Genomic DNA, 23,272 nt, shown 5'->3' with positions numbered 1-23,272 from the left:
TTCATGTTTGAACGACAACAGGAAGTTGGAGAATTAGATTTGGTACATTACACAGGGGTGCCAATACTTTTGCACTTAGCATTGAATAATTGAGTTGTGATCCCTTTACTTTTCCTATTTAGGCTCTAAAGAATGGTCGCGCCAAATTTCATGTTTCTACGACAACGGGAAGTTAGAGAATTAGTCGCAAGTCAGTAAGTCAATGAGAGCTTTCGCTTTTATATATAAATATAGATCAGCAAACCAGTCTTATCCAGTGCAAATAAACATCCAGCTCCCCCTAATAGCACCGCCCTAACCTTTCCCTATAAATATTACTGCCATAGAAAGTGTATTTGGAATGAATTGAATGCCGCATACTTTCTGCTTGACTTCAATGATTCTTCTTTCAAGATCTGATGGGATCATTTTCCCCCTGTAATTAAAAGCACAAAACATTTCACATAAAGTCCGGAGCCAAATCATAATAAAATGTTACGAGAGCTCAAAATAGTTTCTATTACATTGATTCGAATGCGACTTCAAAGCCCTGTAAAACTATATTAACGTTTCATTCAATATACCGCGCACCCAGATCTGCATTCATCTAGTGTGTGTATAACAGAGATGGCACTAGCTACATTGTTGCCATGGAAATCCATTTAACTAGCATATTAATTGCCAATCTATGGAGCCTAAACTAAAGAATAAGGTTTCAATCATAAAAACAGCAAAAAGTCCCGCACACATCTGTCCTCATTCAAAGTTATTTGTAGCAAATATCCAAATCAGGTTTCCTATCTTGGCTGAAGAGTTATGGACTTAAAGGGATTGTACCAAGATTAGAAGTAGAACAGGACTCCCGTGTCCCACTGTCCTGTAACTGTAGGAGTCGCTTCTCCCCCTCGCAGGAATGTCGCTGTGAATGGAGTACTGACTGAGCATTGAGCAGTCATGCCACTCGGCTACTTCTGTCAGCCACATTGAACTGAATGGAGCTTGTGCGACCAGCGCTCTGTTCAGTCTCCTCTTTGCTGCGGGGGTGCAGTAACCCCACATTAAGGAGGACAGGGGACATGGGTCCTTCTTTCAGCAGTGAGACCACCCACGATCAGCACGTTATCCCCTGTGGATAGGGGATAACATAATCTTGATAAAACCCCTTCAAAAAAGTGTCATCCCAACTCTTCTACTTTTTGATGGAGGCAAGAGAGAGCGCATAGTCATTTCACCACGGCTTCACCAAACCATGGCTTGTGTTACATATAATCTGTAATCTGCTGTTATAACTTTCTGCAGTACAGACAGAAGAGAGAGGTGAGAGCTGGCCCGAGCTTGTGCCAAGGCCCATTAAGTCTGGGGGACACACTCATGGGTGGGATCAATGCGGTCCTCATTCCTTGAAATCAATTGTATCCACACATCATTAATAAAATTGACCATGACAGTGGTACCGCAGGAAGTCGAGCACATCCTTGTAACTCTTCTCTGAACTTGCTCCAGTTTGTCTATGTCTTTTATAAAGTGGGGTGTCCAGAACTGGACCCAGTATTCCAGATGAGGTCTGACTAAGGAAGAGTAGAGGGGGATAATGACCTCACGTGATCTAGACTCTCTGCTTCTCTTAATACATCCCAGAATTGTGTTTGCCTTTTTGGCTACTGCATCACATTGTTGACTCATGTTCAGTCTATGATCCATTAGTATACCCAAGTCTTTTTCACATGTGCTGTTTAGCCTAATTTCTCCCATTCTGTATGTGCTTTTTTAATTTTTCTTGCCCAGATGTAGGACTTTGCATTTCTCCCTGTTAAATATGATTCTGTTAGTTGCTGCCCACTTGTCTAGCTTTCCGTCGTTGGAAAATTTAATCAGATTCCTCTCACTTCCCTCATCTACATAATTTATAAAAATGTTGAACACTTGCCACATTTTTCCAATTGGATGTCCAGATATTCCCCCGTTTTTTGATTGGATAAACATTTTTCTCTTCCTTTTCAGCATGTGTACAAGTTCTGTGTTCATCCATCCTCGTGTCTTTAAATGCTTCCCATTCTTCCTTCTTTTAGGGATTGGTAACGATTGTGCTTTGAGATCCCCTTGTTTTCTCTTCAACCTTTTGGAAGATAAAGTTGTCAGCAAGAGCCGATAAGAATCTGTTGGATCCATTACTTTTACCTGAGAGATTCCCAACAAATGTCTGGATGGGTAAAATCTCCCATGATCACTATGTCGGGCTTCTTTGAGAGCTTGGCCATCTGATGTAGAAATAGTTCCTCCATATCTTCTGCTTGTCCCGGTGGCCTATAGTAAATGCCTACAATGGTGTCCTTTCTGTTGTTCTCTCCTTGTATTCTTACCCAAACAGTTTCTACAGAACTCCCAGCTCTGAAGCTTGAATCTCTGTGGAGATGAATGTTTTCCTAACATACAACACAACACCTCCTCCCCTTTTATTAGGTCTGTTTCTTATAAATAAGTTGTATCTTTCAAGCCTTGTGTTCCAATCATGTGTATCATTCTACCAAGTTTCTGCAATGACTATGACACCATATGTCTCTTCCTGTGTTAGAAGCTCAAATTATCCTTGTTTGTTTCCCATTCTCTGGGCATTTGTGTAGAAACATTTTAGTTTGTGATCGGTGTCTCTTGCTCATCTACTTGCCTTCTGATTTTTTGGTCTTTGTTCTTTCTTTCCACTCCCAATAAGAAGGTTCTCAAATGTATTAATTAGCTGTATATTTTTGTCTTTTATTTCTCTTCCCATGCTGTTCTAGTGTAAAGCTCTCCTGATGAGTATATGAAGGCGCCTGCTAAATATATGTTTTCCTGTCTTTGTAAGGTGCAACCCTTAAGCAGCAGAAGAAGTTAGCGCTATACAAATAAAGATTATTATATTATTATCATATAGGTACTTCACTCCATGGTCCAGAAGTACAAATCTTTGCTGACAGCACCATCGATGTAGCCAGTTGTTCACTTCTAGAATCCTGTTCCATCTTCTTATTCCTTGGCCATCCACTGGGAGGATAGATGAGAAGACCACCTTGTCTCATAGTTACATCACTTTCCTGCAGTGGTCTTCAAAGTCTCTAAATAATTGCAAAGTCTTTTCTGTGGTGTCATTTGTCCCTACACGTTTTAGTAGTAAGGGATAGCTGTCTGTAGGACTGAAGAGTCTTGATAGCCCATCAGACACATCTGTGATTTGTGCACCTGGAGGACAGCCCAGCTCTCGTGCACTACTTGTACCTATAACTGGCACCCTATAGAAGGCTTAATTGTGTTACAATTCCAATACTGAATAGCCAGTGTTAGGTGTGTGATTGGAACCTCATGAGTACCTGTATGACCTCTGCCGTGTAGCATTATGGCTCGTCTGCATCCTGCAGGGTACTAGTAGTTTCACTTGCCCTTGTATCAGTAAGAATGGACTCTTTTCAATTGGAAGAAGTAATGAAAGTGACTCTACTTCTTCTATACAGAGAAATGGATTTTTGAAGGACTAAATATAATGGGTTTCTCTTTTTCAACTCCAATTGGCTGTGTAAGTAAATGTCCCCTTGGGTCACATAGTCCAGTACACTTCACTACCTAAAGTGAATTGAGTTCATTCCTCTTTGTGTGTGTAAAACTTCAATAAAGCCAATACCTTCCGTGCCTGCCGCCTCCGCTCGATGCCTTATGTCCCCATGACCTTAATCAGTGAGTGACTCAAGTTCTAATCTCCCATGTTAAATTGCATTTCCACACTTCTTGCCTACCTCTCATCGCACTTGATAAGGATCACACTGTCGGTGCCAATCCCCAAGGCTGCTGCTCCCTTCTTTACTGAAAAGTGACTCTGGAAAAGAAGGGAATTATGATCAAATCTGTGTATTTATAGCAGTTAACAGCTTCTTCCTTTAAATGTTTTTCAACCAAGCTGATCCTACATATCTAACATCATCTGTTATTCCTATAGAACCACTAAACCGTAGTGACATGTAATACACGATCATGACCGGGGCAGAATATAAGAATATGTGTTGGCTAGCAGTAATAAAACTCAGAAAAAAGTCAACTATTAACTAGAGATGAGCGAACGCGTTCGTCCGAGCTTGATATTCGTGCGAATATTAGGGTGTTCGGGATGTTCGTTATTCGTGACGAACACCATGCGGTGTTCTGGTTACTTTCACTTCCTTCCCTGAGACGTTAGCGCGCTTTTCTGGCCAATTGAAAGACAGGGAAGGCATTACAACTTCCCCCTGCAACGTTTAAGCCCTATACCACCCCCCTGCTGTGAGTGGCTGGCGAGATCAGGTGTTCGCCTAATATAAAAGTCGGCCCCTCCCGCGGCTCGCCTCAGATGCGGTGTGAGTTAGATGAGGGACAGTGCTGTTTATACCGGAGCTGCTGTAGGGAAAGAATTGGTAGTTAGTGTAGGCTTCAAGACCCCCCAAAGGTCCTTATTAGGGCCACTGATAGCTGTGTGTTGGCTGCTGTTAGCAGTGCCATTTTTTTTTTCTCAAAATCGGCTCTGCAGAGCGTTGCACCTGGCATTAGGGACAGAAGTGCTGCATAGGCAGGGAGAGTGTTAGGAGTGAGTGTAGCCTTCAAGAACCTCAACGGTCCTTTCTAGGGCCATATTTATCCGTGTGCAGTACTGTCCAGGCTGCTGTTAGCTGTGCTGCATTTTTTTTGCTTCTCAAAATCGCCTCTGCAGAGCATTCCCCCCTCCATTGATACTGCAGGGAAAGAATTGTATAGGCAGGGCCACAACACAGTTATTATTCATAGAATATACGCAGTGCTGCCTTTTGCTTGTAAAACAAGTGAAAACAAATCTATTTGTCCTGCCTCTGTCCGTCCTAACGCCTGTGGACACGTGTGAGCTGCGTGAAAAACATTGCTAAATCATACGCACCCAGCTACGCTTTACTGCTGGCTTCGCCATTTGCTTTCCTTAATTGGGAAAAAAAATACCTGCTCTGCCACAGTTAATAACTCTGCTACCCTCACGTTCTGTGACACATAAGCAGGGACACAGCGCAGTTATTAAACTTCGCAGGTTCATTGAATATACGCAGTGCTGCCTGTTGGTGGGAAAAAACTGAAAAGAAATCTATTTGTCCAGCCTGTGTCCGTCCTTACGCCTGTGGAGACGTGTGAGCTGCGTGAAAAACATTGCTAAATCATACGCAGCCAGCTACGCTTTACTGCTGGGTTCGCCATTTGCTTTCCTTAATTGGGAAAAAAAATACCTGCTCTCCAAGAGTTATAATAACTCTGCTACCCTCACGTTCTGTGACACATAAGCAGGGACACAGCGCAGTTATTAAACTTCGCAGGTTCATTGAATATACGCAGTGCTGCCTGTTGGTGGGAAAAAACTGAAAAGAAATCTATTTGTCCAGCCTGTGTCCGTCCTTACGCCTGTGGAGACGTGTGAGCTGCGTGAAGAACATTGCTAAATCATACGCAGCCAGCTACGCTTTACTGCTGGGTTCGCCATTTGCTTTCCTTAATTGGGAAAAAAAATACCTGCTCTGCCACAGTTAATAACTCTGCTACCCTCACGTTCTGTGACACATAAGCAGGGACACAGCGCAGTTATTAAACTTCGCAGGTTCATTGAATATACGCAGTGCTGCCTGTTGGTGGGAAAAAACTGAAAAGAAATCTATTTGTCCAGCCTGTGTCCGTCCTTACGCCTGTGGAGACGTGTGAGCTGCGTGAAAAACATTGCTAAATCATACGCAGCCAGCTACGCTTTACTCCAGGCTTCGCCATTTGCTGTCCTTAATTGGGAAAAAAAATACCTGCTCTGCCACAGTTAATAACTCTGCTACCCTCACGTTCTGTGACACATAAGCAGGGACACAGCGCAGTTATTAAACTTAGATAATTCATTCACTAGAGGCAGTGGGGCCTTTCGTTTTCCAAAAAGGGCAAAAATTATATTTGGCCTGCAGTCTTGCGCCAATTTATTTCCTGCCTGGGAAATCTAATCACTGGTAATACAGCATGCTGAGGGGTAGGGGTAAGCCTAGAGGACGTGGACGTGGACGTGGCCGAGGACGCGGAGGGCCAAGTGAGGGTGTGGGCACAGGCCAAGCTCCTGATCCAGGTGTGTCGCAGCTGTCTGCTGCGCGATTAGGAGAGAGGCACGTTTCTGGCGTCCCCACATTCATCGCCCAATTAATGGGTCCACGCGGGAGACGGTTATTAGAAAATGAGCAGTGTGAGCAGGTCCTGTCCTGGATGGCAGAAAGTGCTTCGAGCAACCTATCGTCTACCCGCAGTTCTGCGCCGTCCACTGCTGCCAATCCGAATCCTCTGTCTGCTGCTCCTCCTTCCTCCCAGCCTCCTCACTCCACTACAATGACACCTGCTCAGGAGCGGGAACACTCCCAGGAACTGTTCTCGGGCCCCTGCTTAGATTGGGCAGCAGCGGTTCCTCTCCCACCAGAGGAGTTTATCGTCACTGATGCCCAACCATTCGAAAGTTCCCGGGGTCCGGGGGAAGAGGCTGGGGACTTCCGCCAACTGTCTCAACAACTTTCTGTGGGTGAGGAGGACGATGACGATCAGACACAGTTGTCTTGCAGTGAGGTAGTAGTAAGGGCAGTAAGTCCCAGGGAGCAGCGCACAGAGGATTCGGAGGAAGAGCAGCAGGACGATGAGGTGACTGACCCCACCTGGTGTGCAACGCTTACTCAGGAGGACAGGTCTTCAGAGGGGGAGTCAAGGGCATCAGCAGGGCAGGTTGCAAGAGGCAGTGCGGTGGCCAGGGCCAGGGGTAGAGGCAGGGCCAGACCGAATAATCCACCAAGTGTTTCCCAAAGCGCCCCCCCGCGCCATGCCACCCTGCAGAGGCCGAGGTGCTCTAAGGTCTGGCAGTTTTTCACAGAGACGCCTGACGACCGACGAACAGTGGTGTGCAACCTTTGTTGCGCAAAGCTCAGCCGGGGAGCCAACACCAACAGCCTCACCACCACCACCATGCGCAGACATATGATGGCCAAGCACCCCACAAGGTGGGACGAAGGCCGTTCACCGCCTCCGGTTTGCACCCCTGCCTCTCCCCCTGTGCCCCAACCTGCCACTGAGATGCAACCCCCCTCTCAGGACACAGGCACTACCGCCTCATGGCCTGCACCCACACCCTCATCTCCGCTGTCCTCGGCCCCATCCAGCAGTGTAGTTCAGCGCACCGTTCAGCCGTCGCTTGCGCAAGTGTTCGAGCGCAAGCGCAAGTACGCCGCCACGCACCCGCACGCTCAAACGTTAACCGTCCGCATCGCAAAATTCATCAGCCTTGAGATGCTGCCGTATAGGGTTGTGGAAACGGAGTCCTTCAAAAGTATCATGGAGGCGGCGGCCCCGCGCTACTCAGTTCCCAGTCGCCACTACTTTTCCCGATGTGCCGTCCCAGCCCTGCACGACCACGTCTCCCGCAACATTGTACGCGCCCTCACCAACGCGGTTACTGCCACGGTCCACTTAACTACGGACACGTGGACAAGCACAGGCGGGCAGGGCCACTACATCTCCCTGACGGCACATTGGGTGAATTTAGTGGAGGCTGGGACAGAGTCAGAGCCTGGGACCGCTCACGTCCTACCCACCCCCAGAATTGCGGGCCCCAGCTCGGTGGTGGTATCTGCGGAGGTGTATGCTTCCTCCACTAAAGCACCCTCCTCCTCCTCCTCCTCCTCTGTCTCACAATCAAGATGTGTTAGCAGCAGCATGTCGCCAGCAGTCGGTGTCGCGCGGTGTGGCAGCACAGCGGTGGGCAAGCGTCAGCAGGCCGTGCTGAAACTACTCAGCTTAGGCGATAAGAGGCACACGGCCCACGAACTGCTGCAGGGTCTGACACAGCAGACCGACCGCTGGCTTGCGCCGCTGAGCCTCCAACCGGGCATGGTCGTGTGTGACAACGGCCGTAACCTGGTGGCGGCTCTGCAGCTCGGCAGCCTCACGCACGTGCCATGCCTGGCCCACGTCTTTAATTTGGTGGTTCAGCGGTTTCTGAAAAGCTACCCACGCTTGTCAGACCTGCTCGTAAAGGCGCGCCGGCTCTGCGCACATTTCCGCAAGTCCCACACGGACGCTGCCACCCTGCGCACCCTGCAACATCACTTTAAGCTGCCAGTGCACCGACTGCTGTGCGACGTGCCCACACGGTGGAACTCTACGCTCCACATGTTGGCCAGGCTCTATGAACAGCGTAGAGCTATAGTGGAATACCAACTCCAACATGGGCGGCGCAGTGGGAGTCAGCCTCCTCAATTCCTTTCAGAAGAGTGGGCCTGGTTGGCAGACATCTGCCATGTCCTTGGTAATTTTGAGGAGTCTACCCAGGTGGTGAGCGGCGATGCTACAATCATTAGCGTCACCATTCCTCTGCTATGCATCTTGAGAAATTCCCTGCAAACCATAAAGGCAGCTGCTTTGCGCTCGGAAACGGGGGCGGGGGAAGACAGTATGCCGCTGGATAGTCAGGGCACCCTCCTGTCTATTTCACAGCGCGTACAGGAGGAGGAGGAGGATGAGGAGGAGGGGGAAGAGACAGCTTGGCCCGCTGCTGACGGTACACCGGCTGATTGCCTGTCATCCTTTCAGCGTGTATGGCCTGAGGAGGAGGAGGAGGAGGAGGATCCTGAAAGTGATCTTCCTAGTGAAGACAGCCATGTGTTGCGTACAGGTACCCTGGCACACATGGCTGACTTCATGTTAGGATGCCTTTCTCGTGACCCTCGCGTTGCACGCATTCTGGCCACTACGGATTACTGGGTGTACACACTGCTCGATCCACGGTATAAGGAGAACCTGCCCACTCTGATTCCCGAAGAGGAAAGGGGTTCGAGAGTGTTGCTATACCACAGGACCCTTGCGGACAAGCTGATGGTAAAATTCCCAGCCGACAGCGCTAGTGGCAGAAGGCGCAGTTCCGAGGGCCATGTTGCAGGGGATGTGCGTAGATCGAGCAGCATGTACATCCCAGGCAGTGCAACAGTCTTTAAGGGCCTGGCCAGCTTTATGGCTCCCCACCAAGACTGTGTCACCGCTCCCCAGTCACGGCTGAGTCGGCGGGAGCACTGCAAAAGGATGGTGAGGGAGTACGTAGCGGATCGCACGACCATCCTTGGTGACGCCTCTGCCCCCTACAACTACTGGGTGTCGAAGCTGGACACGTGGCCTGAACTAGCCCTGTATGCCCTTGAGGTGCTTGCTTGTCCTGCGGCTAGCGTGTTGTCGGAGAGGGTGTTTAGTGCGGCTGGGGGAATCATCACCGATAAGCGTAGCCGCTTGTCAACCGACAGTGCCGACAGGCTAACACTCATCAAGATGAACAAAGGCTGGATTTCGCCAGACTTCTGTTCTCCACCAGCGGACAGCAGCGATACGTAAGCAATACGTAGGCTGCACCCGCGGATGGAAGCTACGTTCTCTCTCACCATCCAAAACGGGGACATTTGTGCTTCATCAATCTGTGTCTAATATTCCTCCTCCTCCTCCTCCTGCTCCTCCTCCTGAAACCTCACGTAATCACGCTGAACGGGCAATTTTTCTTAGGGCCACAAGGCTCACTCAAATAATTTTTCAGAACAATTTTTATAAGTTTCAATTAGCTTAAAAGCGTTGGAACTTTAACTTGAACCAATTTTTCGTTACACTGGGCTGCCTCCAGGCCTAGTTACCACTTAAGCCACATTAACCAAAGCGATTAATGGGTTTCACCTGCCCTCTTGGCTGGCCATGGCCAATTTTTGGGATGTACATTAGTACTGTTGATACAGCAATTTTTGTGGGCCCTCGCCTACAGTGTAATCAAATTAATTTTTAGCCCACCTGCATTACAGCTGACGTTACCTCAGCTGTGTTGGGCAATGCAATGGGATATTTCTATGTACCGCCGGTGGCTTCCTGGCACCCACCCAGGCAGTGGGTCCACAGGGAGTTAAACCTACATGTGTCCACTTGTAAAGAACCCCAGTCTGACTGGGGCATGCAGTGTGGGCCGAAGCCCACCTGTATTACGCACGACATTACTACCTCAGCTGTGTTGGGCAATGCAATGGGATATTTTTGTGTACCGCCGGTGGGTTCCAGGGAGCCACCCATGCTGTAGGTGCACACTGAGTTTTTAATACATCTGTACACTTCTAAAGAACCCGTCTGACTGGGGCATGCAGTGTGGGCCGAAGCCCACCTGTATTACGCACGACATTACTACCTCAGCTGTGTTGGGCAATGCAATGGGATATTTTTGTGTACCGCCGGTGGGTTCCAGGGAGCCACCCATGCTGTAGGTGCACACTGAGTTTTTAATACATCTGTACACTTCTAAAGAACCCGTCTGACTGGGGCATGCAGTGTGGGCCGAAGCCCACCTGTATTACGCACGACATTACTACCTCAGCTGTGTTGGGCAATGCAATGGGATATTTTTGTGTACCGCCGGTGGGTTCCAGGGAGCCACCCATGCTGTAGGTGCACACTGAGTTTTTAATACATCTGTACACTTCTAAAGAACCCGTCTGACTGGGGCATGCAGTGTGGGCCGAAGCCCACCTGTATTACGCACGACATTACTACCTCAGCTGTGTTGGGCAATGCAATGGGATATTTCTATGTACCGCCGGTGGCTTCCTGGCACCCACCCAGGCAGTGGGTCCACAGGGAGTTAAACCTACATGTGTCCACTTGTAAAGAACCCCAGTCTGACTGGGGCATGCAGTGTGGGCCGAAACCCACCTGTATTACGCACGACATTACTACCTCAGCTGTGTTGGGCAATGCAATGGGATATTTCTGTGTACCGCCGGTGGGTTCCAGGGAGCCACCCATGCTGTGGGTCGACAGGGACTTCACAATAGGGAGTTGTACCTGCCTGTGTCTATGAATTAAAAAGCCCGGTCTGACTGGGGCATGCAGACACCTTGACAGAATGAATAGTGTGTGGCACATAGGTTCCCCATTGCTATGCCCACGTGTGCAGCTCCTGATGGCGGTGGCACAGGATTCTATTTCTCATTGCTTCTGTACAGCATTGTGGGCTATCGCTCCGCCACTTTTAAAGAGGGTCGCTGCCTAGCCGTGCCAACCTCTGCAGTGTATGCCTGAGGTCCCTCGTCATGGCAGACGCAATTCTAAATAGACATGAGCGTGGTGTGGCATGAGGGCAGCTGAAGGCTGCGCAGGGACACTTTGGTGTGCGCTGTGGGGGGGAGGGGGTGCGGTTGGGCAGCATGTAACTCAGGAGAAGTGGCAGTGGAGTGTCATGCAGGCGGTGATTGTGCTTTGTTGGAGGTAGTGTGGTGCTTAGCAAAGGTATGCCATGCTAATGAGGGCTTTTCAGAAGTAAAAGTTGTTGGGAGGGGGGGGGGCCCACTCTTGCCGCTATTGTGGCTTAATAGTGGGACCTGTGAACTTGAGATGCAGCCCACCATGTAGCCCCTCGCCTGCCCTATCCGTTGCTGTGTCATTCCCATCACTTTCCTGAATTGCCCAGATTTTCACACATGAAAACCTTAGCGAGCATCGGCGAAATACAAAAATGTTCTGGTCGCCCATTGACTTCAATGGGGTTCGTTGTTCGAAACGAACCCTCGAGCATCACGGGAAGTTCGTTACGAATAACGAACACCCGAACATTTTGGTGTTCGCTCATCTCTACTATTAACCCTTTCCAATCCAATTTGTATCCTGGTTTTCCTATGGGGCTTACTCTTTTTCTGCCGTTATACAATGGCGCTATATGCTGGCTAAAGCCAGTACTGCATGAGGTGACACATTGGATAGCCTCCGACAGCATAGAGGCTGGCAATATGCAGTAAGAGAACCCCGGCGGACGTCTTCCAACATCAGAGCTGTTCAGCCTTAAATCATAATGACGTCAGACAGTGGATTGGAAAGGGTTAATACACATTTTTAAAATAAGGTCATTAATACATTTAGCCACTTTTCCGCTATATTTCTCAATCTCCCATGTCCGTTTTGTTCTTCCAATCCCCTTCCTTCTGGCTCACTATGAAGCTCACAATCCATCATTCTTAGCACTGTCTTATAATCACCCCACACACCTCCCTACCATCAGTCAAAGGCTGCCCAGTACAACCAGTGCCGCTGTATTGAAAGTCCAAAGCCGGTGACTGGTTGTTGCCGGTAGAGGCTACAGTGCTAGAAGGAATACAACGCAGACTGCACATGTGTGTATATTGATTACTGGAAGCTCTGCACATCCCGCCAGGCAATGTATGTGACGTCAATATGATGAGCAGTGCATTACCCCGGCCAGAAGAAAAGTACCAAAATAATGAATGGAATGTCAGCGGATGTGCCCATTTACCAGTTATTGCCTGTTTTAGGGGCAGAATGACGCTAAAGGGACAGTGAATGGCAAATAGACATCCAGCGCTCAGCAAACAGAAGAGCAGTACATGGGGCACTAAGGAGGCACTAAATTTTGTGCTCATTTGCTGTCCACTGCCTGTTGTCAAGTGAAGTCCGTCTCTAGTAAGGCTACATTCACACTATCATTTTTTCAGCTAGATCCAGTTTTAATAAAAGTTTCCATTTTTCAGCATGTAGGTGGTGGTACCTCTTCAAAGAGGGGTTTAATTGTTAACACTGTTGCTTTGCAGTAATGGGATTCTAGATTCAAATCTCATCAAGAGCAACATCAACTTTGAAAAGCTCCATCACCCTTGGTCAGATCCGAACCCGCTTCTTTGCTAGAGAAAAAGAAGAGCAAGAAGAAGAAACATGAAGAGAACCTAAAATACGAACACAGACGTTACCCTTGGTCAGATCTGAACCTACAACTCCAGCACTGCAAGGCAGCAGAGCTAATGACTGAGCCACCATGCTTGAGAAGGATAAACACGAGAACATACAACCTCCGAGCAGATGTTGTCCATAGTCCGCTATGAACCTAAAGTCCCAGTGTTACAGGTTGTGGTGGCTGAGCTGTTAGCACTGCTGCCAAATCTGACCAAAAATAATGGCTGTATGGAGTTTTTCAAAGTTGAGAATGCCCCTGTTGAGTTTTGAACCTAGGACCCCCCAGCATTGCAAGTCAGCAGTACTAACCACTGAGTCACATTCAATGAAGGTGCACCGCCACGCAGAAAACAGAGAAAACTGCAAATGAAAAACAGATTGTCTTCCAGTTCTCTCCGCCTCCCGTTGAGCACAATCCAATATAAAAGGATCCATCTGTTTTCCGTTTTCCGAAGCGGGAAAGAAAAAATGGAATGGAGACAGAAAATGCAGAAACAGATTGAAATTGAAGACCTTCCACTTCAACACATTTGTGGACTAAAAAACAGAATCGTTGTCTTTCTGTTTTGCTGTTCCCATGACGGATCAGCAAAACGGAAAGCAAAACGCTGGTGTGAGAAGGTCCTAAGGTCATAAGATGAAGAACATGAAGTGGAGGGAAGGGACATGTCATGCCACCCACAGTAGCCTATGGAAAGGAGAGGGGGAAGGAGAAAGAAGCCACTGTAGAGGGAGAGAGACACACAGAAGTGGCTGCTGCTAATAGTAAGTGATCTACTGTATCACAGCTACTAGAATTACATCTACACTGCTCAGCATTGCTGTATAAAAGCCTCCATGTCATTTCTGTGTGTGTTCTATAGAAAGTAAGGGAGCAGAAGCTTTCGTTTCCTCTATCTGCAGTGTATGGAGACATCATAGCACCAGTCTATTCCCTCCAGCTCAAAGAGAACTGAGAATTAGATATACATCCTGCAGAGGGGAATACTGGTGGTAAATATGTACAATACAGTATGTATGATGATAAATACAAGTCATATAATGGCCAGATATAGTGTTATTCCTCATGTACGCACATGGCAGCTTATTCTGAAAAATCATCTGTAAGTGCAGGCCACTTTAAGGCCTCAGTCAGACGACTGATTTTCTTTGCGCACCTATGTGCGCAAAAAAAAGCGCTCCACGGTTGTTCAAAATGTGTGACCGAAACTCTGCGCTGCGGCAGAGAACGTGATGCTATCCCATTGCTTCCTATGGGGACGCCGCTACTGCCGCTGCATTGAAAGCAATGTGAGCTATCCACAGCCGCAGCAGGGGACTCCTTGGATGTGAAACCCCTGGATGTTGTCACAGCGCCGGCCCAATTGAAAACGTACAGAGAAGATTGCGATCACCTGCCACAGCTTTGACAGATGTGACAGCTATGACAGGGGATTCCTTTATCCCTGCAGGGATGAAGGAATCCCCTGCCACAGCTGTCACACCCGTGGCAGAGGAGCACGATGTTCTCCCATTGCTCTCAATGGGGCCGGCACTGCTGCCAACCCATTGAAAACAATAGGATGAAGGCAAGCCCTGCAGCGATGATTTTCGGGGGAAGGTTGCGGGGTCTTGAAATATAAACCTTGCCCGAAAAATCATCCCTAGCTGTTAAAAATAAATAAATACTAGCACCGGCAAAAGATAGGACATTCATGCCTGTAAGGTCCGTGCTGCGCGAATATTATAGAGATAACGGTGGATGAGGGGACTCCCAGAGGGTTCCATGAATCCTCGTGGGGAGTCCCCTCATCACTGAACACTGTGTCAATCCCCAGCCATCAGAATACAGATGAAGACTGCCAGGGACAGGGAAAAGACAGCGCTTCTAGGTGAGTTCATTTTTTTTTCTACAGCTAGGGATGATTTTCAGGGTACGGCTTATATTTCAAGCCCCCCACCCTCACCTGAAAATCATTGCTGTGGGGGTTGCCTTCATCCCATTGCCGGCCCTATTGAAAGCAATGTGATGGCATCGTGGTCCGTTGCCACAGCTGTAACAGGGGATTCTTTTGTCCCCACGGGGAGTCCCATCATCACTGAACACTGTGACAGTACTGTCACAGTGTTCAGTGATGAGGGGACTCCCCGCGGGGATTAACGGAACCCTCCAGGAGTCCCCTCATCCCGTCACCTCTGTAACATCTACGCCGCATGGACCTTACAGGCACGTATGTCCTATCTTTTGCAGGTGACGGACATGTGAACCCTTCATAAGGAACTAATGGTTTTAATAGATGCGATTTTTTTTGCGCAAGGAGGCGCGCAAAACAACACTCGTCTGACCGCGGCCTTATGGTGCCTTCACTGATGTACAGAGCTTACAATGGCTAAACCTTCAGAGTCCTTTAACCATTTTATTGATGCTTCACTGACACAAATAATTATGCATAATCATAATTAGATGTAGATAAGACGGAGGATAATTACCGGCATGCAGACGCTGCTGCCTCTCAACCCCTGCAGAACCTCACGTGTGACTATGGAGAAGGCTTAATGGCTTATGTAGATGGAGTGCAGCAGAGGTCAGCCAAGTACTAAAATGTTTAGTTCTGCAATTTTACATAAAAGAGCTCTGTGATTACAAGTACTTTTCATGGGCTTGTTGAGTCACTCTCCCCTCTCAATGTTCTTTCCTAAGTGTCAACCTGTCTGTCTCTGATTACCGCTGGAGAGCAGGGAAAGTCTAATAAGTACTTTTTTTTCTGGTATTCCTGTAAATGGTGGAGGCATAATCGAGAAAATCGCCTCCATCAGACACATTGGTATTCCAAACCCATGCTGAGATGAAATAATGGTTCGCTGCAGCCCACCCTCTTCTTCTCATCGCCGATTCATCCCATTCGCCATTTCCCTTTCACAAAGTTCTACTAAATTATATTTCCAATAACAGAATAACGAGTTTTCCAAGATGAAGCAAAATTACATTTTTACTGTTTGCTTTAAAGTCTATGGGGCCTCTCCTCTCAGACTACATTTCATACATCGGGGTAAGTAAACCTTGTGTCGGTGTAAATGTGAGGAGCGAAATAAGTTTCTTAGTACGCTTGTTACATCTTGTTGCAGCACCGTCCAGAATAGAATGTATGCCAGCTATCAGCCGGCAAAGGTTTCAGGCATAGTTTGTGACCACTTTTAGAGTCGTGCTGGAGGCCAGTATCATTAGACCAAGAGTTACAGATGATAGTGTGTACAAGAATATGTCCTTGGTCAACGAGGGTTTATGGAGCGGATATGGGAGTCAAACCTGCTCCATAGGTGGAGGCTGTGAACTGTGTTAATGACTGATACTCCTTGGCAATGGTCTTCATCAGATCTAGGTATGATCGCAGCTGTGTAACCACTTAAATGCTATAGCCAATGTTGACCATGGCCTCTAAGCCATTAGCTGGGGACCTCTGTCATCCCATCTGCCCCTTCAATGTGATGCCGATGCTTGCCACAGGGCTTAATAGGTTAATCTTCAAGGGGTTGCACTACAATAGACTTGCATCACCTATCCACAATCCCAGGAATAGGGATCTCATATCCCCCTCTTCTGGTCACTGTACACACCTGCCATGGTATCAGATTGAAGGGCAAAGAATTCCTGTTCTCGGGATCAATGGGGGTCTGCATGGTGAGACACCCCCCCCCCCCCCCCGATCTGACTTTTATAACCTATCATGTGGATAGGTAATAAAAGTCTATTGTGGTACAACCCCTTTAAGAAGAAACAATATACTGCAGCACAGAAGTATTGCAGTATATTGTTCAAGTGATTATAAGTTCAAGTCCCTTAGTGAAACTAAAAAACAGGTAAAATAAGTTTAATGAAATTTTTAAAAATAGAAAAAAATACAATTTATTAGAAGTTCAAGAAAAACCCTTTCCCATTTTTTCACAAAAAAATACAAAAATGGTAAACATAATTGGTATTATCGCGACTGTAAAACTATGAACTATTAAAATATTATTTATCCTACATGATGAACTCCATACAAATACACAATGCCAGAACTGTGGTTTTTTGGCATGCTATCTCCCAAATAAATTGAAATTCTGCTCTAAGTCACTGTGCCTCAAGGTCTCTTAAAGGGTTGTCCAGTTCTAAACTATTGATGACTTATCCTCAGTAGGTCGGTGGAGGCCGCCACCTGGAATGCACTCAGATCAGCTGTTCATCAGACCATTTGGCTCATGCATTGGACTGGTTTCCCGAGGAAGCAGGCAGTCTCTGTTCTCACTGCAGTGGCCAGGTTTATACCCATTTACTTCAGCGAGAGCTTTACTAGTAATACCATGTCTGGCCACTGCAGTGAAAATGGAGCTGTCTGCTTCCTGCAGAAAGCAGCTCGGTTTACAAACGCACTGACCTAGTGAACAGCTGACTAGTAGGGTGCCAGGTGGCAGACGCCCGTGATCTACTATTAATGACCTATCCTGAGGATAGGCCATCAATAGTTTACAACTGGACAACCCATATAAGTTCAATTCCTAAATTAGGGTACTGGTAATAATTTGTGGATTGGTTGAAAATACTCAACCTTTTACTATTATGCTGTGCTTGGTCCAAAGAATGGCAACGAAAAAATACTCTATTAGGGCTCGGTCAGACGAGTGGTTATTTTAGCACGCCTATGTGCGCAAAAAAAAATGCGCTCCACGGATGTGCGAAATGCGCGTGACTGAAGCTACGTGCATTTTTTTACATGTGTGTGGAGCAGCTGTGCTTGTAGAAGTGCAGCTGCTCCACAAAGGTCCCCTCATCACTAAACACTGTGACAGCACCCTCACAGTGTTCAGTGCTGATAGGACTCCCTGCTAGGACAAAAGAATCCCCTGCCACAGCTGTCACAGCTGTGGCAGAGGACCGCAGTGCTATTCCATTGCTTTCAATGGGGCCAGCGCTGCTGCCACCCTATTGAAAGCAATGGGTGAAAGGCAACCCCTTGCATCGATGATTTTCGGGGGATGGGGGGAAGGGGGCTTGAAATATAAGTCCTACCGTAAATCATCCCTAGCTGTTAAAAAAAAAATTTAATTTACCTAGAGGCGCTGTCCGGCTCTTCTCCCCGTTCCCGTCAGTCTTCATCTATATTCTGATGAGCAGACAGAGGCAGTGCTCAGCCATTCATTGAATTCAATGAAAGGCTGAGCGCTGCATCTGATTGGTCACAGCACTCAGCCAATCAGAGGCAGCGCTTTTTGGAGGTGGTGATTTTTCAGCGCTTTTTGGAGGCGGGGATGGTGTGAAGAGCTGGACAGCGCTTCTAGGTGAGTTTAATTTTTCTCTTTTTTAACAGCCAGGGATGATTTTCGGGGTAGGGCTTATATTTCAAGCACCCCCTCCTGAAAATCATCACTGCGGTGATTGCCTTCATCCCATTGCTCTCAATACGGCGGCAGCAGCGCCGGCCCCATTAAAAGCAATGGGATAGCATCGCGGTCCTCTGTGATAGCTGTGGCAGGGGATCCTTTCATCCCTGCTGTAGACCCCTTATTACTGAACACTGTGACAGTGCTGTCACAGTGTTCAGTGATGAGCTGACTCCACACGGGCATTAACGAAACCCTTCCAGGAGTCCCCTCATCCCCTTTCACCTGTCTTTACACGCAGCACGGAGCTTACCGGCATGTATTCAAGGCACGCTTGTCCTATCTTTTGCAGGTGCAAGTATTTTAGAGATGAGCGAGCGTACTCGTCCGAGCTTGATACTCGTTCAAGTATTAGCGTGTTCGAGATGTTCGTTACTCGAGACGAGTACCACGCGATGTTCGAGTTACTTTCACTTTCATCTCTGAGACGTTAGCGCGCTTTTCTGGCCAATAGAAAGATAGGGAAGGCATTACAACTTCCCCCTGCGACGTTCAAGCCCTATACCACCCCCCTGCAGTGAGTGGCTGGCGAGATCAGGTGTCACCCGAGTATATAAATCGGCCCCTCCCGCGGCTCGCCACAGATGCATTCTGACATAGTTCAGGGAAAGTGCTGCTGGTGCCGGAGCTGCTATAGGGAGAGCGTTAGGAGTTATTTTAGGCTTCAAGAACCCCAACGGTCCTTCTTAGGGCCACATCTAACCGTGTGCAGTAGTGTGGAGGCTGCTTTTTGCAGTGTTGCACTTTTTTTTTTTTTTTGTATATCGGCCGTGCAGAGCATTGCGTCCTGCAGTAATTTTACATTGTCCAGGGCCAGTAGTGGTGAGGCAGGGACAGAAGACATATTTAGTATATATAGGCAGTGGGCCTTTCCAAAAACATTTGGGAAAAAAAATCTATTTGGGCTGCCTGTGACCGTCCTCAGTGTACTGGGTCTCTGCTGGGGGTAGTTGTCCTAATTCATACGCAGCCAGCTAAGTGTTACAGCAGGCTTGTGCAAAATTCTTTCCTGTCTCTGTGTTGCCTCTTACATCACCGCTGTATTCCTGTCCACAAGTGTACTGGGTCTCTGCTGGGGGTAGTTGTCCTAATTCATACGCAGCCAGCTAAGTGTTACAGCAGGCTTGCGCAAAATTCTTTCCTGCCTCTGCTGTGCGTTCCGTAAGCGAAGTCAGCCTCCAACCACAGGCCAATAAGCGGCACATTTAATTACAGCGTTCTGTTTCTGCACTACTGGTAATATACCATGCTGAGGGGTAGGGGTAGGCCTAGAGGACGTGGACGCGGCCGAGGACGCGGAGGCCCAAGTCAGGGTGTGGGCACAGGCCGAGCTCCTGATCCAGGTGTATCGCAGCCGACTGCTGCGGGATTAGGAGAGAGGCACGTTTCTGGCGTCCCCACATTCATCTCACAATTAATGGGTCCACGCGGTAGACCTTTATTAGAAAATGAGCAGTGTGAGCAGGTCCTGTCGTGGATGGCAGAAAGTGCATCCAGCAATCTATCGACCACCCAGAGTTCTGCGCCGTCCACTGCTGCAACTCTGAATCCTCTGGCTGCTGCTCCTCTTTCCTCCCAGCCTCCTCACTCCATTACAATGACACATTCTGAGGAGCAGGCAGACTCCCAGGAACTGTTCCCGGGCCCCTGCCCAGAATGGCCAGCAATGGTTCCTCTCCCACCGGAGGAGTTTGTCGTGACCAATGCCCAACTTTTGGAAAGGTCCCGGGGTCCGGGGGATGAGGCTGGGGACTTCCGGCAACTGTCTCAAGAGCTTTCAGTGGGTGAGGAGGACGATGACGATGAGACACAGTTGTCTATCACTCAGGTAGTAGTAATTGGAGTAAGTCTGAGGGAGGAGCGCACAAAGGATTCGGAGGAAGAGCAGCAGGACGATGAGGTGACTGACCCCACCTGGTTTGCTACGCCTACTGAGGACAGGTCTTCAGAGGGGGAGGCAAGTGCAGCAGCAGGGCAGGTTGGAAGAGGCAGTGTGGTGGCCAGGGGTAGAGGCAGGGCCAGACCGAATAATCCACCAACTGTTTCCCAAAGTGCCCCCTCGCACCATGCCACCCTGCAGAGGCCGTGGTGCTCAAAGGTCTGGCAGTTTTTCACTGAGAGTGCAGACGACCGACGAACAGTGGTGTGCAACCTTTGTCGCGCCAAGATCAGCCGGGGAGCCAACACCAACAGCCTCACCACCACCAGCATGCGCAGACATATGATGGCCAAGCACCCCACAAGGTGGGACGAAGGCCGTTCACCGCCTCCGGTTTGCACCGCTGCCTCTCCCCCTGTGCCCCAACCTGCCACTGAGATCCAACCCCCCTCTCAGGACACAGACACTACCGTCTCCTGGCCTGCACCCACACCCTCACCTCCGCTGTGCTCGGCCCCATCCACCAATGTCTTTCAGCGCACCGTCCAGCCGTCGCTAGCGCAAGTGTTGGAGCGCAAGCGCAAGTACGCCGCCACGTGCCCGCACGCTCAAGCGTTAAACGTGCATATAGCCAAATTTATCTGCCTGGAGATGCTGCCGTATAGGGTTGTGGAAACGGAGGCTTTCAAAGGTATGATGGCGGCATGGCCCCGCGCTACTCAGTTCCCAGTCGCCACTACTTTTCCCGATGTGCCGTCCCAGCCCTGCACGACCACGTCTCCCGCAACATTGTACGCGCCCTCACCAACGCGGTTACTGCCAAGGTCCACTTAACAACGGACACGTGGACAAGCACAGGCGGGCAGGGCCACTATATCTCCCTGACGGCACATTGGGTGAATTTAGTGGAGGCTGGGACCGAGTCAGAGCCTGGAACCGCTCACGTCCTACCCACGCCCAGAATTGCGGGCCCCAGCTCGGTGGTGGTATCTGCGGCGGTGTATGCTTCCTCCACTAAACCACCCTCCTCCTCCTATGCAACCTCTGTCTCACAATCAAGATGTGTCAGCAGCAGCACGTCGCCAGCAGTCGGTGTCGCGCGGCGTGGCAGCACAGCGGTGGGCAAGCGTCAGCAGGCCGTGCTGAAACTACTCAGCTTAGGAGAGAAGAGGCACAAGGCCCACGAACTGCTGCAGGGTCTGACAGAGCAGACCGACGGCTGGCTTGCGCCGCTGAGCCTCCAACCGGGCATGGTCGTGTGTGACAACAGCCGTAACCTGGTGGCGGCTCTGCAGCTCGGCAGCCTCACGCACGTGCCATGCCTGGCCCACGTCTTTAATTTGGTGGTTCAGCGCTTTCTGAAAAGCTACCCACGCTTGTCAGACCTGCTCGGAAAGGTGCGCCGGCTCTGCGCACATTTCCGCAAGTCCCACACGGACGCTGCCACCCTGCGCGCCCTGCAACATCGGTTTCATCTGCCAGTGCACGGACTGCTGTGCGACGTGCCCACACGGTGGAACTCTACGCTCCACATGTTGGCCAGGCTCTATCAGCAGCGTAGAGCTATAGTGGAATACCAACTCCAACATGGGCGGCGCAGTGGGAGTCAGCCTCCTCAATTCTTTACAGAAGAGTGGGCCTGGTTGGCAGACATCTGCCAGGTCCTTGGAAACTTTGAGGAGTCTACCCAGGTGGTGAGCGGCGATGCTACAATCATTAGCGTCACCATTCCTCTGCTATGACTCTTGAGAAGTTCCCTGCAAAGCATAAAGGCAGACGCTTTGCGCTCGGAAACAGAGGCGGGGGAAGACAGTATGTCGCTGGATAGTCAGAGCACCCTCCTGTCTATATCTCAGCGCGTTGAGGAGGAGGAGGAGGAGCATGAGGAGGATGAGGAGGAGGGGGAAGAGACAGCTTGGCCCACTGCTGAGGGTACCCATGCTGCTTGCCTGTCATCCTTTCAGCGTGTATGGCCTGAGGAGGAGGATCCTGAAAGTGATCTTCCTAGTGAGGACAGCCATGTGTTGCATACAGGTACCCTGGTACACATGGCTGACTTCATGTTAGGATGCCTTTCTCGTGACCCTCGCGTTACACGCATTCTGGCCACTACGGATTACTGGGTGTACACACTGCTCGACCCACGGTATAAGGAGAACCTTTCCACTCTCATACCCGAAGAGGAAAGGGGTTCGAGAGTGATGCTATACCACAGGACCCTGGCGGACAAACTGATGGTAAAATTCCCATCCGACAGCGCTAGTGGCCGAAGGCGCAGTTCCGAGGGCTAGGTAGCAGGGGAGGCGCGGAGATCAGGCAGCATGTACAGCACAGGCAGGGGAACACTCTCTAAGGCCTTTGACAGCTTTCTGGCTCCCCAGCAAGACTGTGTTACCGCTCCCCAGTCAAGGCTGAGTCGGCGGGAGCTCTGTAAAAGGATGGTGAGGGAGTACATAGCCGATCGCACGACCGTCCTCCGTGACGCCTCTGCCCCCTACAACTACTGGGTGTCGAAGCTGGACACGTGGCCTGAACTCGCGCTGTATGCCCTGGAGGTGCTTGCTTGTCCTGCGGCTAGCGTCTTGTCAGAGAGGGTGTTTAGTGCGGCTGGGGGAATCATCACAGATAAGCGTAGCCGCTTGTCAACCGACAGTGCCGACAGGCTTACACTCATCAAGATGAACAAAGGCTGGATTTCCCCAGACTTCTCTTCTCCACCAGCGGACAGCAGCGATACCTAAACAATACGTAGGCTGCACCCGCGGATGGAAGCATCGTTCTCTCTCACCATCAAAAACGTGGACCTTTTAGCTTCATCAATCTGTGTATAATATTCATCCTCCTCCTCCTCCTGCTCCTCCTCCTGAAACCTCACATAATCACGCCGAACGGGCAATTTTTCTTAGGCCCACAAGGCTCAGTCATATAATTTTTGTAAACAATTTTTATACGTTTCAATGATCATTAAAGCATTGAAACTTTCACCTGAACCAATTTTTATTTTAACTGGGCTGCCTACAGGTCTAGTTACAAATTAAGCCACATTAACCAAAGCGATTAATGGGTTTCACCTGCCCTCTTGGTTGGGCATGGGCAATTTTTCTGACGTACATTAGTACTGTTGGTACTCCAATTTTTTGTGGGCCCTCGCCTACAGTGTAATCCAATTAATTTTTTGCCCACCTGCATTAAAGCTGACGTTACATCAGCTGTGCTGGGCAATGCAATGGGATATATTTATGT

General features: G+C 49.2%; 1 protein-coding gene across 1 annotated transcript in view; it reads right to left on the bottom strand.

The window, feature by feature from the left end:
* Positions 1-23,272, bottom strand: part of GAD2 (glutamate decarboxylase 2) — a 107,983-nt gene that overhangs the window by 25,562 nt on the left and 59,149 nt on the right. The window contains exons 8-9 of the mRNA XM_066585682.1: positions 3,744-3,823; positions 361-415 (exon numbers count right to left, since the gene is read on the bottom strand). Coding sequence (XP_066441779.1) covers positions 361-415; positions 3,744-3,823 — 135 coding nt within the window. The remainder of the gene's footprint in view (positions 1-360; positions 416-3,743; positions 3,824-23,272) is intronic.

This window comes from Eleutherodactylus coqui, chromosome 12 (assembly GCF_035609145.1).
Source record: "Eleutherodactylus coqui strain aEleCoq1 chromosome 12, aEleCoq1.hap1, whole genome shotgun sequence".
Lineage (NCBI taxonomy): Eukaryota > Metazoa > Chordata > Amphibia > Anura > Eleutherodactylidae > Eleutherodactylus > Eleutherodactylus coqui.
Note: the sequence above shows the minus strand (reverse complement) of the source record. Positions and strands in the feature narration are given on the sequence as shown.